The sequence below is a fragment of the Rhineura floridana genome, chromosome 11 (genome assembly GCF_030035675.1).
Source record: "Rhineura floridana isolate rRhiFlo1 chromosome 11, rRhiFlo1.hap2, whole genome shotgun sequence".
NCBI lineage: Eukaryota > Metazoa > Chordata > Lepidosauria > Squamata > Rhineuridae > Rhineura > Rhineura floridana.
Genome location: NC_084490.1, coordinates 18,783,276 through 18,802,486, shown reverse-complemented (window position 1 = coordinate 18,802,486; position 19,211 = coordinate 18,783,276). Strand labels below are relative to the sequence as shown.

The window sequence follows — 19,211 nt, the reverse complement described above, 5'->3', positions numbered from 1 at the left end:
GGGAATTTCCTCTATCCCAAATATTTTCTTGCCATCCATTCTGAATAAGTTGCTGAAATATTGTTGTAAAGTCATATCTCTGTTCTTCTTTTTTACAAAATGCACTGGCTCATCTCTAGAGAGTTTTTCCATTGTCACATGGCTGCAGTTAATTCCATAGATTTTCTCTATATCAAGCTCCATCACGTCATTCCAGTCCAGAAGATTATCCAAGCCATTGATAACTTTATCTCTAATATCTTCATTAATTTCTTCAGAGATAACGTTAAATTCCAAACAGTAGATTTTATTTCTAATATCCATAAACTCCAGATCTTTTTCCAATTCCACATTTGTTCCAATCTCCAGGGCTTGTATCTTCCCTTTATTTTTTCTTTTCTCATCTCTGATCTCATTCTCCTCTCTCACAGGATCCCCTATTTCTTTAAGCTCCTGCGTCATTTTGCTCAGTTCAATTTTCAGCTCCTTACTGCCCTGTCGCAGGGTTTGTTTCATTATCTCAATCTCATCCATTATTTTCTGAAACATAATTACTTCCAGATTCTCAGCCACTTTCTTGATTGCCATTTTTAAAACCACGAAAACAAAACAAAACAAAAATAAAGAAGAACCACTTCTTATTTAAGCAACAGTTGGGTTAATATTCCAGGCTTGATGACATCACAGTATAAACAGAGCAGCCTGCCTTATCTCTCTATGTTCAAGAATACAAAACAAATTTAGTTCCCAGCATCAAAACAGTTAGTGGCGTCGTGAAGAAGCAGATTTGTCAAAATAAAATAGACCAAAAAGAGAATAGTCCCAGACAATATAATGTTCCAAAGTTCATATTTTTTATTTTTTTCCTCCTCGGAATAGAAATCCCTCTTCTGTTTATATCTTTAGAATGCACTTCCAGGACAGCTTTTTGCAATAGAAACAGAGATAAGCTGTTAATTTCGTGAATAACAGAGAAGAGTTATAGCTCACCCAGAAGTTCTTTAAAGCTGATTCATTTGACAAATCTTTTTGCTGCAACAATTTAAACCAAGTAAAAAAAAGAATAGAAAGAAGGGTGCTTGCCTGTTAGTCCATTTTCTCTTTGAAGAAAAGATAAACGTGTCGCATTAATCAGATAGAGCTTGCTCGGAAGTCCGTCCGGCATTGCTGGCTGGACCTTTTCTCATAAATTAATGAAATCCAGTCCTCCCAACAAAAACAGGCTTTTGAGGTTGATCTCTACGTTTCTCCCTGCCCGGGAGAAATTTCATCAGTCAAAAAAAAAATGTTCTGACTGATTTATATCTGAATAAGCTTCTTCTGAGGCGGGAGCCCGTCTCAAAAGCAGGCACAAGCGAAGTCACCCTTCCCGGAAGTCCCACAGACTGGAAGCGTTCAATATATATCCCACTTCCAAAGAAAGGGGATCCCAGAGAATGCAGTAATTACCGAACTATTGCCTTAATATCCCATGCAAGTAAAGCTCAAGATTCTACAACAAAGGCTCTTACCATATATGGAGTGAGAAATGCCAGACGTCCAAGCAGGATTTAGAAAGGGAAGAGGCACCAGAGATCATATCGCAAACATACAGATAATGGAACGGAGCAAGGAATTTCAGAAGAAAATCACCCTGTGCTTTATAGATTACAGCAAAGCCTTTGACTGTGCAGATCATGAAAAACTATGGAATGCTTTAAAAGAAATGGGGGTGCCACACCATCTGATTGTCCTGATGTGCAACCTATACTCTGGACAAGAGGCTACTGTAAGGACGGAATATGGAGAAACCGATTAGTCCCCAATTGGAAAGGGTGTGAGACAGAGGTGTATTTTATCACCCTATTTGTTTAATCTGTATGCAGAACATATCATACGGAAAGCGGGATTGGACCAAGATGAAGGAGGTGTGAAAATGGGAGGGAGAAACATCAATAATTTAAGGTATGCAGACGATACCATACTCTTAGCAGAAACCAGTAATGATTTGAAACAAATGCTGATGAAAGTTAAAGAGGAAAGCACAAAAGCAAGATTACAGCTGAACGTCAAAAAGACTAAAATAATGACAACAGAAGATTTATGTAACTTTAAAGTTGACAATGAGGACATTGAACTTGTCAAGGATTATCAATACCTCGGCACAGTCATTAACCAAAATGGAGACAACAGTCAAGAAATCAGAAGAAGGCTAGGACTGGGTAGGGCAGCTCTGAGAGAACTAGAAAAGATCCTCAAATGCAAAGATGTATCACTGAACACTAAAGTCAGGATCATTCAGACCATGGTATTCCCAATCTCTATGTATGGATGTGAAAGTTGGACAGTGAAAAAGGCGGATAAGAGAAAAATCAACTCATTTGAAATGTGGTGCTGGAGAAGAGCTTTGCACATACCATGGACTGCGAAAAAGACAAATAATTGGGGGTTAAAACAAATTAAATCAGAACTGTCACTAGAAGCTAAAATGATGAAACTGAGGTTATCATACTTTGGACACATCATGAGAAGACATGATTCACTAGAAAAGACAATAATGCTGGGAAAAACAGAAGAGAGTAGAAAAAGAGGAAGGCCAAACAAGAGATGGATTGATTCCATAACAGACCTGAACTTGCAAGATCTGAACAGGGTGGTTTAAAACAGATGCTATTGGAGGTCACTGGTTCATAGAGTTGCCATAAGTCATAATCGACTTGAAGGCACATATATATATATACACAAAAATAGAGTGATGAAAGGGGTCCAATACACTAATCAAAGAAGCTTATAAAAAATAAGATTTAACATTTAGGAATCTGCCCGATACCAAGTCAGAATAATGCTCCATCTAGGCCAGAACTGTTCACTCCAACGGGCAGCGACTCTAGTCCAAGGTCTCTTCTGGCAGTGACCCTTTTCTCAGACCTTGTGACAATCAAAGTTTTGAAAAGAGCTACTAAAGAAGTTTCGCTTGCTAAGAACTGTCACCATGCAAAAACAACAAGACCATGAATTTGGAGAACAAGTTTCAAGTAGCAACATTGTCAGTTACACCAAACTAAGGAAAAACAAGCACAGGCATCACACTGAGGTGAGCTGAAGGTTTTACATTTCCTTATGCAACAGACAAGCAAACTGCAAAGTTGTACCCATGACTGTTTTCCTTTATCTTGCAGCTCAGAGGGTGAGACAGCACTTTTTTGATCTGGCCCTGCCCCAGCTGGTTCCGATGCTGCCCTCCCACAGATCACCCAACACCGAATGCGGCCCTTAACTCGGAAAAGGTTGCCTCTGCGTGCTCTAGCCAGAGATGCCTGGCTCTGCCCTTGAGGCCTTGGGCGTGCAAAGTCTGTGCGTGCTCCCACTGAGGTACAGCACCTCTCTTGGCTTGGCAGCGCCACTTTTACCACACAAAGGAAATCTAGTGCTCCGGAAGCACCTGTTACCTTATAGACATGACGCCAGTTCTTGCCGTGGTCATTGAGACGCTTCCAGATCATGCTCATGATTTCAGAGAAGGCCACCACATTGTAGGTGAGGTCCGCAATTTCAGACATGAGGGAGCTGGACGGGCCCCAAGGGTCATTTGATGTCGCCTCCCGCACCTTGATCTCTGCCTCAGAGTAGTTGTGCACTATGTTCTTCATCTGGCGGCGCAGCGAGGAAGTCGACATGGCGGCTGTCAGAGTGGACGGTGGGGACAGCCGTCTCCCCCTCTCCCAAGCTTCCCGTTGACGGCTTTGAGACGGGACGGGCTCACGTCAAGCAAGGTGGCCCCCAAGTCCCAGCTTGCTTCCTGAGGGATGCAGCCGCTGCAGGTGCTCTCGTGCCACTTGGCCGTGCTCCCTACAGCATCGCATGCACCTTCCGTGGCCACCTGGGCATGGCAGCCATTCCGAGATGCACCTGAAAAGTAGAAGGAGAGAAACTTTTTAATCTGTAGTAAGAGAAACGGTCTCCTTTTCTGTGACTTGCTGCTTCATTCTGCTTGTTCTGTGCCTTTCATTCTGACAACCGGGGTAGGGTAAAAAATCCAGCAGAACTCTGAAATCCCTCCCTCCCTCTGTCCCATCCTCTTTTCTCAGAACTCATCCTATCTTTCCCACATGCTAATAGGCCTCTCTGCACAGCCTTGAGGGCTGGAGACTTTAAAAGCAAACAAACAAGAAGCAGAGATACTCCGGACACCAAGTTCTACACTTCTGCTGTGCAACAGCTAAGAACTTCTTACTCTGTATTCAAACAAAAACACAGTCCCTCTCGTCCAGCGCTTTAAAAGGAGGCCAGCAGGAGCCCTTAGGGCACCCTTCCATAACCTTGGTTCTCCAGAAGTTGGTGGACTGCAACCCTTATAATTCCCAGCCAGCATAGCCAATGTCAGCGGTGATGGAGTCTGACTGCCAGCTCCCCCAGCATCTGTCGGTCATGGCTACTTTTCCCAAGTAATGTCATTTCTTCTTGGGGTGGCAGAGGGAAAATAATTCTGCGCAACACCAAAGCCACACCCTCCCTCTCTCAGATCAAGGAAGCATCAGGACCAAGACCCAACATCTCACATTAAACATTTGCAGATTTTTATCCCACACTTCCTGCAAAGAGCAGAAGGTAGCAGATACAGTCCCATCCTTTAATCCTCACAACAACTCTGTGGAGCAGGTCAGGCCAAGACAGTGACCAGCCCGAGATCAGCCAAGGAAATCTGTGGCTGAGCAGAGATTAGAACCATGATCTCCCCAGTCTAGGTCTAGCAGTCTACCAAATACGTTGTTGTTGTTATATGCCTTCAAGTTGATTACGAGTTGTAACGACCCTATGAATCTTTTTTTGAATATATTCATAGGGTTTTCATGGTAAGAGGTATTCAGAGGTGGTTTACCATTGCCTTCCTCTATGACCCTGCTTAGCTTCCGAGATCAGACGTCAGGCCCTCCCTTAGCATGTGCGGGGCCCGGGGCAAAAACATAGTTGGGGGCCCCCCACATTCTTTCTCTCTCCTTATATCCTTTCCTCCAGGCAGCGGCTGTGGCTTTGTATATCGGCTGCTAGGAGCTTGCGGCTGCGGCTCCCTTTTTTTCAGCCTTCGTTGGCGGCAGCTTTGTATTTTTCGGCTGCGGCTCCCTTTTTTGCAGCCTTTGTTGTAGACTCACTTAGTGTTTCTCGCTGCGAGTTTTTCTCCTTCCCAGCTCGCTACCTCAGCCGTCAGGAGACCGCCGCTGCACCTCTTCCTCCCGGCTTGTTTCTACGCTCCCCTCAGCTCGCTACTGCGGCCATGAGGAGGACGTGGCTGCTGCTTTTATATGCAGATCGCCAAGCGCGGGGGAACCGCCATGCTTCCCGGTGCCTAGGGGCGGCTCTGTCAGACGTGTTCAGGGTAGTATGGCTGTATATGTGTGTACACGTACACTCTGTCTCTCTTTCTGTGTATAAACCAGGTGTGGAGAACCTTTGGCCTTCCAGGTGTTACTGAACTACAACTCCCATCAGCCTCAGCAAGCATGGCCAGTGGTGAGGGATGATGGAAATTGTAGTTCAGCAACATCTGGAAAGGGGGCAAAGGTTTCCCATGTCTGGTATAAATATTCATCAAGTTTCCTTTCATCATGGACTACATTCAGCTATCTCCCTGTGGATTAAACAGGGTGCATCTGAGCATGCACAGAACTTTTTTCCTTCCCCACCCAGTGACCTCAGCCAGCCAAATGCATCTGTGGGCTTGACAGGAGCACTTCTACAAAGGGGCCTGAAATCTGGGTCAGAGCGCAGAAGGATGAGAGCCAAAATTCTCGGGGTCTTCAGGAAGGGAGAAGCGGCTGGGAGATTAGAAGAGCAGGAGGCGGAAGATGTGCAAGTCATGGCATTTGTCCCAAAACCACCCACTGCTTCCTGGAGCCCCCAGCCCTGCCTGATCCCCAACATTCTTAAACGTCAAAAGGAAGGAAGTCCACATTTTTGAGGAATGAGTCACTTGCGGCCAGCTTCTGGAAGCTTCCACCTTCCACCCCGTTTCCGTTTTTCTCAACACTGTTTCCAAGCTCTAGAGTTCTGAAACAGACATGCTGGAAGCAACTGAAGACGATGTAGGGGGGAAAGGGAAGGACTGTAGACCCTGACCCTAAGAACAAAGGCATTGTCAAAGAACACCAACATCTAAGAAAGCCACACTGATATGAATGGCGCTTAACTTACCGGTACTCCTAGCATAGGAATTGATTGCTAGAAATGACACACACACACACCAGGCCACTGAATCTGGCTGTAACCAATTTAACACTACATTCTGTAAAATCTCAAGAAAGAGGGACTTCTCAGGAATTCTGAAAGAAAAGGACATTTTTCTTAAATACGGCTGGCTTACAATTTAGTAAAGAATAGTTACTATAGCTGAAAGGGGAAAAAAGTTCTAAGTATTTTGTTCTTTAATCTGTTTGGAAATTTGGAGTAATTCCTGTTATTTTAAGCCGCCAAAACAGCTTTAAAATCCAAATCTAAAAGCTGTTTCAATGCCCATCAGCACTGTGAAAGATCACATAGAAGAAAAATGGGGAACTTGTGGGCCTCCAGCTCCATCAGCCCCAGCCAGCATGGCCAACAGACAAGGATGATAGGAGTTAGAGTCCAGCAACACCTTGAAGGTCACATGTACCCCATCATTGATGTACAAAGAGATATATTCCAGCATTAACTGTAGCTGAGTGCTGACTTCTTAACTATTAAAAGGAAAGCCACCAGGAAAGTATGGTGTAGTGGCTAGAATGCTTATTACACTTATGCCTTGCCCCTTCCTCCAAGGAGCTCAAAGCAGAGTACATAGCTCTCCACCAACTCACAACAATCCTATGAGGTAGGTTAGGTTGAGAGGTTGATGCGTTTGGATTCTATCTTGTAGTTTAAAACGTCTTGGGAAATCACTGTATTGAAAGGTGGGTTAAGGGCTTCCTAAACAAATAGGACATGCCCAGGGGTCATCCCCATGTCTCTGTACTTGCTCAGAACCCCCAATCCTAATACCCCTTGGAGTGATCCCAAATAACAGCTCTTTGATGCAGGCTCTGCCTCCTTCACATTCCCAACCAAACAGTTTCCAAGTACAAGGACAGCTACCTTTGCAAACAGACATTCTTTCACCCAAATTGCTTTGTAATCTCCTTTCTGCCCTCCCTCCCTTGCATCTCACAGTCTAAAAAGGAGGAACCGGCAACAGGATGGAATTATTACTTGGACAAAACAAAGGCTCCGAAACAGAGATTCTATCCCCACAAGTGCCTCATACTTGATCAAAACTATGAAACGGAGGGGGGGGGAATATAGAATCTCGATCCAAATGACATTTGCAGATAACTGAAGGTAGACAAATAACTTTTCTTGACTAAATAACTGGCTGGATTGGGGAGGGGGGATAATCATGAAACTGATTGCTCAAATTTAGATGAGACAATGTCACTGTCGCTAAATATACCCTTACTGTAGACTGCAGGTTTACAATCCAGTTAGACTGCAAACTTCTAAAGTTAACAGATAAATTGACTGCAATGATGCTTCCAGCTCTGATAAAAGCATCTGTCTGAGCACACTGCCTCCTGTCTGTCTTGTCTCCTGCCTCAGACCTTGAAGAACCTCTGCCTGTCAGAGTAAACAAAACTGAGTTAGAGGGACCAATGGTCTAACTTGACAGGAAAGCATGTGTAGAATCTGGCATCTGGGACAGAATGTGATAACCTATGCAGATCCTGGAAGTAACGTTAGGTTTTTGTTTTTTAAAAATTAGCAAGCATCTAGACCTCATGAATTAACAGAAGGGTTGCTTCTATGGGTTGGCATTTTTACTATCAGCCAGCCCCTGAGTCGTCCTGAAACTCTTTCTGCTCCTCCTCCTTTTCTCGACTGTGTTACCAAAAGCTTGAAGAGACTGCCCCCAGCCACCACCATATCTTTAACAATATTGTGCCTTTGTGTGCCATTGTAATTGCAACGTATTTCGGGAGCTGATCTTGGCAGAAAGGGGGAAATACATATCACAAAATAATGGATGTGGCAATATATTTGAAAGAGTGCAGGGCCTCCAGGAGGTTTCTGTGCCTTATACTGCCTTAGTCTCTACTCACATTTCTCTCCCCAAGCATTTCAGCCGCACATCACTGACCCACACAATTTATCTCCCATTAGTGGCGTGGTACTCATTCCAAGGAAATAAAAGCACCAAGTTTCGTAAGAGCTGTCCTGTGAATGAAACACTTGTTGAACAGCTTTACACAGGACGAGGACATGTACACAAGCTAGCTGGTGCAATCCTGTTTTACATACAGAATCTGCTTGTCCTTCTGGCAGAATTTATTTTCACTGCACTTTGAAGCACACTAACCAAGCACAGATATTCATGTTCTGTAACTGCGAGGGGAGAAATTGGATGCAGTATTCATAATCTCAGCCTTCAATGTTATTAGTTTGTTTAAAGTTTCTCGTCCTAAAGGTGGGGGGGGGGAGAGAGAGACAGAGAGATATGAAATGTGTGGGCAAAGCCTAGTAAAAGAAGTTGTGCACATGGATGGATTTCTAGTGTCCACCCTTATCCTAAGTCCGCGGTTATCAAGAACAGACACTGAATGATACAAAACAAGCACAATGGCTAAACTGTTGGGTTTGTATGTGAGAAAAGTTTGCCGGGAGGTCTTGACTAAGTCAGCCTTTTCCAGCCCAACACCCCCCACTTTACTGTGTTCCTCTGAGGAAGGGCAAATAATGTCACAGAGATGCATCTGCAAGAAAAAATTGTTCTCCTGAGGCCTACCAAAAGGCGCTCCTTCTAGTTTTGGTGACGGACACATTTGCAGTAAGGACGCAGAAAAATTGGAACAGGTTCAGAGGAGGGCAATGAAGATGGTGAGGGGTATGGAAAACAAATCTTATGAGAAACAGTAAAAGGAACTGGATGCCTGTAGTCTGGACTTGACAGCACTCTTTAAATAGAGGGCAAATTAGGAACTAATGCTAAAGGCAGTGCAAAAATGGTATCTCACCCCTGTCAAGCTGCCATATGTCAGTAAAACTGTCCCCCTCTATCCTGGAGGGAATGTTCAGAGAATGGCTTCTTCACCCACATGGCATGGGCATGTGCCAAGGTTGCCATATTTTGGGATTTGGTGTTAACAGAAAGAGAAAAAAATTATGAAACAGGCAGTTCGTAAAATTCCAGAATTAGCTTTATTAAATTTATTTTTGAATGGAAATGAGGCCCTTAAAGATAAACAGCTAATAGGTTTCTTACTGGTTGCACCTCAGTCGCTAACTGCACAAATTTGGAAAGATCTGAAAGGTATTTGCATAGGTATTGCAAACTGTTGGGATTAGCATTAATAGAAAAAGAAACACAGAAACTGAAGCATGCAAAACAACAAAAATACATTTATTGTGGAATGGTGGAGCTTCAGCACTTACACTAATGAGGCAGATAATGAAAATAAGTTCCCAAAGCCTTTCAACATCTCTGGATTTTGTAAATGTGACCAAATAAAATTAGTAATTGTTTATATTCTCATGGGCAGAGAACATTCTTTTGAATATGATGCATCCCTCCCAGTTTTGGGTTATATATATCTTGGTGTCAATAAAAATGTAAATTTTTTAAAAAGGGCAATTCTGTTGCCTTAGATGTCCAGATTAGATCTGATGGGTTTAAGATACAGGAGGGAAAATTTTAGTCAAACATTAGGAGAAACTTCAAAAGATAAGAGCAATGTGACGGTGATGATGATGACCATTTCTATATTGCTTAATATTTAAAATTATCTCTAAGTGGTGTACAGCACGCTAAAAACCACCCAAAAATGCACACTAAAACCATCAATTCAAAATTACTAATATGTAAATACTGAGATAAATTTCTTCTTCCGACACACTTCCCCACTCAACACCTCTCAGCCTTCTGGCTCTCACCCACGACCCCAGCCATTCACCCAGAGCCCCCAAACATTCACAGACTGCCCCTCTACATACAAACATACAAATCTTACAAACAAAGTGGGTTCTTGGAACTGTTGACATCAGCCTAGTTTCTCACTCTAGGCTTGATTTTATAGGCAGGCACCAAGGTTGACAGAACTTCCTTGGGCTGCCCACAGCTGTGTCCCAATCGGCACCCAATCTATGGAACCAGTTACCCAACAAAGAGGGTGAGCTCTCCCACACTGGAGGTCTTCAAGCAGAGGATGGACAGTCAAGTGTTGGGGATGCTCTGGCTCTGGATTTCCTGCACATGGGGTGGCCTATTAGGACACCTCCAATTCTGTGATTCCAGCTCAGTGCTGCCAGTTCAGTGTTGATGTGATAACCATATCACCTCTGCTATCAGAGATCGTATGCCTCTGAATACCAGTTATTGGGGATCCTGAGTGGGAGGGTACTATTGTGCTCATGTCCTGCTTGTAGGCTTCACAAAGGCACCCAGTCAACCACTATGAGAATGCTGGGCTCGACAGGCCACTGGCCTGATCCTGCAGGGTTCTGTTATGCTGTTAATGCTGCTGTATGATGGGACCATGAAGGACCGAAGAGCCTTTTATCACAATGAAAGACAAGGGAGATTCAGAGATGGTATTCTTATGAAAATGGAATGCAGTTTTTGCTACTGTCTGAGGAGCGGTTTGCAAGAAATCTAATAAATAACTATATAAGTGCTGAGTGGATCCAGAATTGGCCTCCACAGTCACAGACCCACTGTTAAATATCTTATCTTCGAAGACAATCTTGCATGGCCACGAGGGATCGCCAATGAAAATGAGATAAGTGCACACTTGTTATTACAGCAACATTAGTGCCAAAAGAATGCCAACAATCCATGCCTGGTCACACAATCACTAAGTATGGGCTATTTCACCAGTGCCAAAGATATTTACACAAATTGGGTAAATTTACACTTTGACAACTCTTTAAGGAGTCATTTGCTCTCCCTGTTTAGGAGGCAGTTAGACAAATTTAAACCTGTTGATTAAATCAAATTTAAATCACTAAGAAAAAAAAGAAAAAAGGACAACTTAAATAATAGATTTTAAAACAGGTTTTCCATGGGCACTCCATGTACTCCCTAAACACTGAATTCAAACAAAAGATTAAAGGGCTAGAACATCCCACACAATGGACTGCCTTCAAGTCGATCCCGACTTATGGCAACCCTGTGAATAGGGTTTTCATGGTAAGCGGTGTTCAGAGGGGGTTTACCATTGCCTCCGTCTGAGGCTGAGAGGCAGTGACTGGCCCAAGGTCACCCAGTGAGCTTCATGGCTGTTTGGGGATTCGAACCCTGGTCTCCCAGGTCATAGTCCAACACTCTAACCACTACACCAGGGAAAGTCTAAAACTGCCTTTCCCAATCTGGAAATGAACAGTGAGCTCAGTTGGTTAGAGTGTGATGCTAATAATGCCAAAGCTGCAGGTTCAATCCCTGTATGGGCCAGAATATTTTCCTTTAAGGGGAAGAGGCGGAGTTCAGTGGCAGAGGACATGCTTTGCAAGCAGAAAGTCTCCTGTTCAGTCCCCAGCATCTTCAGATAGGGCTAGGAGGAACCCGTCTGAAATCCTGGTCAGCCACTGCCAGCCTCAACAATATTGAGCCAGATGGACCAAAGGTCTGGCTCTGCTTCCTAGGTGCCTATGGTGTCCTCCAGATGTTTTGGAGTACAACTCTCATCAGCTCCAGCCAGAATGGTTAACAGGAATGATGGAAGTTGCAGTCTAAAACATCTAGAAGCCACCAGGTTGGGGAAGTCTGGTCAAGTCTTTGGGGCGTTGTTGAGTTTAGGGGGGAAATTATCAGAGTTGAAGGAGAACATCAGAGATGCTGATAAAATTATGCATGGTGTGGAGAAACAGAGAGAGGATTGCCTCTGTTTCTTATAATACCTGAACTGAGTCATCCAATGAAGCGGATGGACAGCAGGTCCAGGGCAGATAAATGAAATAGTTCTGCCTACAGTGCACAGCTAGGTTATGGAATTTGACGCCACAAGATGTAGTGATGGCTCCTGACTTAGACAGCTCTAAAGGGGGATTAGACAAACATATGGAGGACAGGTCCATCTATTGCTATTACTCATGATACTACTCATGAACATTCGTGTCCACAATATGTGGAGGAGGTCTATTGCCTGAATGTCCTGCTTGTGGGCTTCTTGGAAGCATATTTTTAGTCAGTTTGGCCTGATCCTGCAGGACTGTTCTTCGGTTGTGTTAATCTAACCACTAAAGCAAGGAGTTTATTACAACTAAACAGAGCATTTACACTGCCTAGGAGGGTACAATTCTTTCCGGTGTTGCTTCTTTCACTTCTCCTTCTCTTACATTGCTCAACTTGCCTGCCATACCACAGTGCTACCCCTACCCCAGAAATGTAAAAGTGGAAAATAATTGTGTATGTGCCACCGCTCAGGCATTTCTGTCTGTTTAGAGACAACAAACAACCCAGAATCAAATGCTGGTGTTTAATTAGCAGGCAGAACAGTTTGTAGTGCTTTCTTATTTGTTTACAGAGGGTAAAGATTTATAAATTGAAAACTGGGCAAAATGTAGGCATTTAAAAAGCATCAAAATAGTACACAAGATCAACCGGGTGGGCACAGTGGATGGCTGCCAGTGACACACATGATAGCATGTCCTGGAACCAGGGGCTGGACCCTACCACTTGCAATATCTTACTGGTCCTTGGCTCCTAGTGTCAAGCCCATAACAACAACATATGAGCCATTCTGTCATATTATAATGCTGGAACTCATATTTACGGACAAAAGTAGCCCTAGGACTCCAAAGTCGCATTCAGAAAATCCTCCAAAATATTCTGCTGTCTGAAACCCTGCAGAGCTGCTGACAGTTAGTGTTGACAATACTGTGCTAGATGACCCAATGATCTTACTTGGTATAAGGCAGCTTCCTATTCTACATCTAGCCAGTGTGATTGACTGCAGACCACTGATTCAGGTTTAAATGATTATAAGTGTAGGCTTAATATGTTTGGATTCAGATTTAACTTTAACCAGGTTGTTTTCAAAAAGTGTACGGATTACTTTTAAGATTTATTTTTTTTAAATAATGAATTCTGAATTCAAATCACTTTCTCACTTTGTATGTGATCAGCTGGTAAGCTTGCATACCCAAAATCTCACATGCCCAATGAAGGTTGGGCAAAAAGCAAAGCTGAATCATGGGTCTCCAAAACCAAGCAGCAGCAACTTCCTTGCACAAAGTACACCTGGAAGTTCATTTGCACTCCCAAGAACTCACCTTTGCAAAGCAACACAATTTTGTAGCTCTCAGGGTGGGGGAAATGCTTTAAAATGGTGAGAAGTGACCCTAAAATGGCTCAAAGTCAGTCTGGAGATGAAGATCGATTTCAAAGTAACAGTTCTACATCTTTCACTGTCCCCAGACATGCATTAAATCCCCTCCTGCCCAACCCAAAGCACCTACTTTATTCCATGCCTCTTCCAATTTGAAACAAAGCCTAACCTGAGCACTCCAAGATGGGATGTAATAATAACTAAAAGGGCCTTTGAGTATGTACAGAGCACCTTTACCTTGCTACAACTGTCCACAACAAAACTGAGATTCTAGACAAGATCCTCCACAGGGGTGGCTTCTAGATATCTGGAAGAATGATGATGAAATCAGGCACTGGACACTCTCCAACTTCTCTTCCACCTCACATTGAAAACTCAAGCACCAGAACAACAGAAAAGAATTGCACTGGCAAAACCAGCTCTGATAAGTATAGGTCCCCACTCCTTCCTCCAGGATGAGAACCAAACTAAAAAGTAAAGGAGTAAAAAAAAAAGGGCAGGTGTTTACACAGGTAGGTAGAGAAGCTTGTCTGGATGGAAGATGAAGTTACTGAAGCATAGACTCTCCCTGCCACCTACCTTGCTTCAGAAGCAAAGATCTAACAAGGAGATGGTTAAGCTGCACATAGGTCTAACAACCTTTCACTTAAATATAAGATTTCCTTTGCTGAATCAGGCCAAAGGTCTGTTGAGCCTTCCACTCTGTCTCTAACAATAGCCAGCCATGTATCCACAGGCAGCTCACAAGCAAGGCATGAGGAAGACAAGTGTCCACTGCTGTTCATCCATGGCATCTAGTTATCAAAAGGTATACTCTCTCTGAGTAGGGAGGTTTCTTTGTTATATTGTCTAAGCAGCCACTAATAAGATTTACTTCAACGAAATAGTCTAATTTATTTTTAAGAACATATGAAGAATCCTAATGGATCAAACCGTAGGCCTAACTAGCGCAGCATCCTGTTTCTTACAGTGGCCAATGAAATGCCAATGGGAAGCCCACAGCAGGACACAAGTACATTAGCACTCTCCGGCTTGTGATCCCCAGCTAGTGGCATTCAGAGACATCCTGACTGGAACTAGTATAGCCATCCTGACTAGAAGCCTTTGACAGTCTTATTTCCATGAATTTGTTTAATACCTCTTTAAAGCTGACTAAGTAGTAGCCATTGCTTCATCTTCTGGAAGCAAATCTCATAGTTTACATATGTGTTGTGTTAAAACCATCAAAAGGGAGCTCCACCAACATATTTTATAGTAATGAAAATATAGCATGAAAAAGTATTGTATTGTTGTTCTCAACCTACTATCAATCCATTTCTTTTAACTACTTCTCTAATATTTCAGAGACAGGAAGAATAACTTCTCTTTTTTCTCTCAACACCATTAATAATTTGTTTACTTCTAACAGCTCTCCCTCCCCAATCAATTTGCTGGAACTGCACAGATATTAATACTTCAATTTTCATCAAGAACCACTGAATCAATTTCTTCCCAAACTTTGGCACCATGATAACTTATCTTGCATACCCAGGGTCAGTCTCACTCCGCAGAAGTCAGAGAGAGCTCTTTCTTCCACTCACTCCTCCAGGGCATGCCTGTCCCATGAGCTGATCTTTTGGAATTTGACCCAATTACTTAAATGAAAGTAGAACTACAAAGTCTAGCAAGCAGAAAAGGGAATGTGAGCTGTACAGCACACCAATTCTAGATATTATTCTCCTTGCTATCCCTCTCCCACCTATGTTAATCTACAGATAGCAGCCACTCACCTGGGTTGCACGATCTCAGTATTCCTTCTTTTGCAGTTATTCCAGGTAGCTTTCTCTTGGTTATGCTTTTATGAACCCCAGATGGGTTAAGGCTCTAGGTTGGTAAATGAGTCAGCAGCAATATCACCATCAAAGCCCTCCAGGGTCCAGAGAAGGTGTTTCAGCCTCCCCACTTCCCCCAGCCAGGGGGCATATTTAATGATCTCCTTTGACAAATGGGGGAATCTTGACAAGCTGAGTGTTTGCAAAGGTCCTCTGAAGGGGGATTACCAGGCCACGAGGAAGGCTCTGGAACTGCAGAATATTCAAGAGTGGAATAAGGAAGAGAGGCTTGATGGCGGGATGGATCCGCTGTCTTCAGGGAAATGGAAAAAATTAAAATAATACGCGATTAAGGAGGAGGGAGCGCTCCGAGCTAAAACTGATAGGATTAGGGTCTGGGTGCAAAGGTCACACAGGTAGGAAGGCCAGAGATCACACCAGGGTCGGGACTGAGCGTCACAGGTGAAGCAAGGTTTTCTGGGCAAAGGCTACCTGGGGTCACAGGTCACGTGGGATTCCGGGTCAGGCGGGCGGTAGGGATAGATGGGAAGGGGGCAGCTGGCGATTCAGCCTCGGCCTGGCCCAGTCTTGGAAAGGGCTCCGCACCGGGCTCCCCCGTCTCCCTGGTAATGCAAAGAAATCTAGGGAAAGGGAGAGCCACTCTACCCTGCCCCGTCTCTTTGGCCCTCCCGGAGGCTCCGTGCCTCTCCCGGCGGATAGGGGAGAAGCGGCGGTAGTGGCGGCGGCGGCAGCGGCGCCGGGAGGACTCCCCACAGAACGGAAACGGAAGCCAAGCTTCCGCAACTTCCCCCTCCAGCTTTCACCCACTTCCGCCCTCACCCTTCTTCTGCTACCGCTTCTGTGACCACTATTTCCTTGATCATAGAGATAATCAAGTAGAAGAGACGTGAATAAAATGAAAGAAATAAAAGTGGACGAGGGTGAAGACATACCGAGAGGAATCCGAGACCATAGAGATAGAAAAAAGTTAGCGTTTCATACAGCATTTACTTTTGTTTGTATGTGAAAGTTGCTCTACAGCAAATCTCTACGATGCTCCGTCCTATTTTTTGTCTGCATTGCCTTTGACCCGGACGTTCAATTATCTGCAGTAGCGCTTTTAAAAATGTTGTAAAGCCTATGCCCTCTTGTCAGAGACCGACCATAGAAATAGGGAAAAAAAGTTTAGACACAAAAGAACCTTGTGACACCTTATTAACAGATTTATTGTGACATTATGTTTTCATTAGAGTCCACACTCTAAAATTTGAATCCACAGATGCAAGAAATGTAATCCTCTGCTGGTGGATATATATGCAAAATCGTTACATCGACATATAGAATAACATGTGAAGCAATAGGGTCCAAGGGTCATTACTTGAAAAAAGCACACCCTATTCGGGTACGAGTATGCCGAATGCCGACTTTAAAATGCAAAGTGACTCATGGCTTGAACTTCCGGGAAAATTGGAAGGGAGAATCGTAGAGTTGGAAGGGGCCAATAAGGCTATCGAGTAACTCCCTGCTCAGTGCAGGAACCCAGCTTAAAGTATACTCGACAGGTGGCTGTCCAGCATTCTCTTGAATGCCTCTCGTGTTGGTGTTAGAACGAGCAAAAAGTCCCGTTTCTTTTGATGCCTTCTCTTTGGAGGTTCGCATGAACCGGACTTTCTCCATTGTTTTGTAAGGGCAGCTCTCAGAAGTGAAAAAAAAGTAATTAAACTAAAGCAGTCTTTGCCAACCTGGTGCCCTCCAGATGTTTTGGCTGAAAACACCTGGAGGGCATCAGGTTGGCGAAGGCTAATCCAAAGCAACGCCACCGGAAGTTGGGACATCAATATGAATCTGTAAATTAACAGTGCAAACCTATGTGTGTCTATATTCAGAAGAAAGACCACTGAGTTCAATGGGACTTTCTCCCAACTGTGCCTGGGGTTGCCCCCTATGCTTTGCATTGGAAATCAAAGTGGAAAGCTCCATTGTGTTAGGCTGCAAACCTATACACACTGACTTGGGCACAAGTCCCATTGAACTCAATGTGACTTACTTCAGAATAAACATGCATAGGATGGGTTGCACTATTAGATCAGGAGTTTCATCAAGAATCTTGACAGCTTGTGAGACTCTCACCTTGGTCTGTCGCTTACACTGACATCTCTTTGCCTGAGCACCCTTTGCCCTTTGGACTAAGGCCAACCAGAACTGCGATAGACAGGTAGAAATAGAGGGGGCGTAACTTGGAGCAATTTCTCTGAACTAAAACATCTCTCTTACTTCTTTTACAAAGAGGCTTACACAGCAATAGTTTTGACCAGGTCCTAAAGGGAACAGTTCAGACACTTGACTCAGTTTCCACCTATGCTTAATATTAAATATTTCATATTGAAAGCAGTGGGGTCTGAAAACTCTAGTGGTGCAGCTATCCCTCTCGTCCAGATTGGATTATTGCAATGGGGTTGTGTCTGGAAGATGCAGTTACAGCAGAATTATGCAGCAAGGGTGTTGAAAAGGACACCTACCAACAGTACGTAACAGCTTTGTTGAAAGAGCCGCACTGGATGCTGATATTCTATTGGGCCAAGCTTAAGGTCTTGCTATTAGCATATAAAGCACTGAACAACTCGTGACCAGGTTACCTCAGGAACACTTTATCTTGTATACCCCTGTCCTGTTACTTAGAACCTTGGGAGAGACACTCTTAGCGCTGAATGTTCCAGAGGTTCATCTTATGTCCACTAAGACCAGGGCTTTTAAAGTGGCGTCAGCTGCCCTTGAAATACACTTCCGATTAACACCAGGCTGGCATCTAAGCATCCCCAATGCACCTGTCTGTATAGGTGTTCCCTGAGGGTTGATCCAGCAACACTGATGCATTAATCTGATCTACTGATTTGTTATATATTTTGTATTTATTTTGTTGATTTTTTATGTTTATCACCTTTTTAAGGTTAGTGGTATAGGAATTAGATAAACAGCATTATTTTTACCCTCCCTTTCTATTAAAAGAAATGCTCAAGGCATCTTTTAATCTAAATAAGATATAACAAAAATGCAAAATAAAGGAATATGTAAGACAGAAGAATCACAATAGGAAGAGAGAAGAGGCAACAGGCAACTCACTAGTTAATGTATGAGGGAGACTAACATTAACACCATAGCAGGCCAAACACCTGGTGGCTGGCTGATGAAAGGTTGTCTGAGGGTGGAAGACAAGTCTCCCTTGCCAAGGAGTTCTAAACTCTAGGCACAACCACAGATAATCCCAGCCAAGCACAATTCTGATGCTAGTGGGATGATGAGAGCCACCATTGAAGAGGTTACATGAATATATTCCTATTTTATTTATTTAATTTCCTTACAATTATATCCCACCATTTGTCCATCCTAGAATCCAGGGTTCCCAGGCAGTTTCCTGCTTAGACCTGCTTAGCTTCAAGCGAGGTGTAATCTTCATGTTCCTTCAGACACACCATGGGCCATTTCTAGGATCTAAATCATGGATTGAAAAAACATATATACTGTGAGACAGAATACAAAACGGTTGCTTTGCTGGACTGTAAGTTGCAATGCCCTCCCCAGGGAGGCTTACCTGGTACTGACTTTGTCATCCTTCCAGCACCAAATAGTTTTATGCTCCCAGCCATTTGGATAGTGATAATGGTCTGAAGTTTGGATGTTTATTTTTGGTATTCATTCTTATGTGGGTAGGGTGGTTATTTTATGTTGTTGGGCGTTTTTTGTGAACACTTTTGGAATATTTATTTTAATGGATTTTTATTATGTCACTTGTCCCTATAATTTGTTTCAGGACTCCTTTTGCATGAATATATAAAACTGAAAAAAATCTAATAATGTAATTTCAGTCACTGTTGCATGTACTCAAAGGATTAGACTTGGAGAAATGTGACAGCCTTCAAGTCAATCCTGACTTATGGCTACCCTATGAATAAGGTTTTTGACCCAGATTCAAATCCATGTTCAGGCATGAAGCTCACTAGTGGGCTTAGATATATCACAATCTCTCTACTTTATGTACCTCATGATGCCAGGGGGTGGGAGGGAGACAAGAGGAAGGAGAGTTTCTAGAAGGTTGTACAGGATAAAAATGTACGGTTCT

At 43.5% G+C, this 19,211-nt stretch overlaps 1 protein-coding gene across 12 annotated transcripts in view; it reads right to left on the bottom strand.

The window, feature by feature from the left end:
* EPN1 (epsin 1) overlaps positions 1-15,916 on the bottom strand; it is a 42,859-nt gene extending 26,943 nt beyond the window's left edge. For 6 of the 12 annotated variants that reach the window (XM_061588386.1, XM_061588394.1, XM_061588395.1 and 3 more), the window contains exons 1-2: positions 15,053-15,915; positions 3,408-3,867 (exon numbers count right to left, since the gene is read on the bottom strand). In XM_061588386.1, the coding sequence (XP_061444370.1) occupies positions 3,408-3,635 (228 nt within the window). In that variant the 5' untranslated portion in view covers positions 3,636-3,867; positions 15,053-15,915. Of the gene's footprint in view, positions 1-3,407; positions 3,868-6,147; positions 6,276-14,810; positions 14,878-15,052 lie in introns of those variants that run through there. The other 6 variants (XM_061588393.1, XM_061588396.1, XM_061588397.1 and 3 more) reach the window with 4 other exon arrangements.
* Between the last annotated feature and the right edge of the window lie 3,295 nt (positions 15,917-19,211).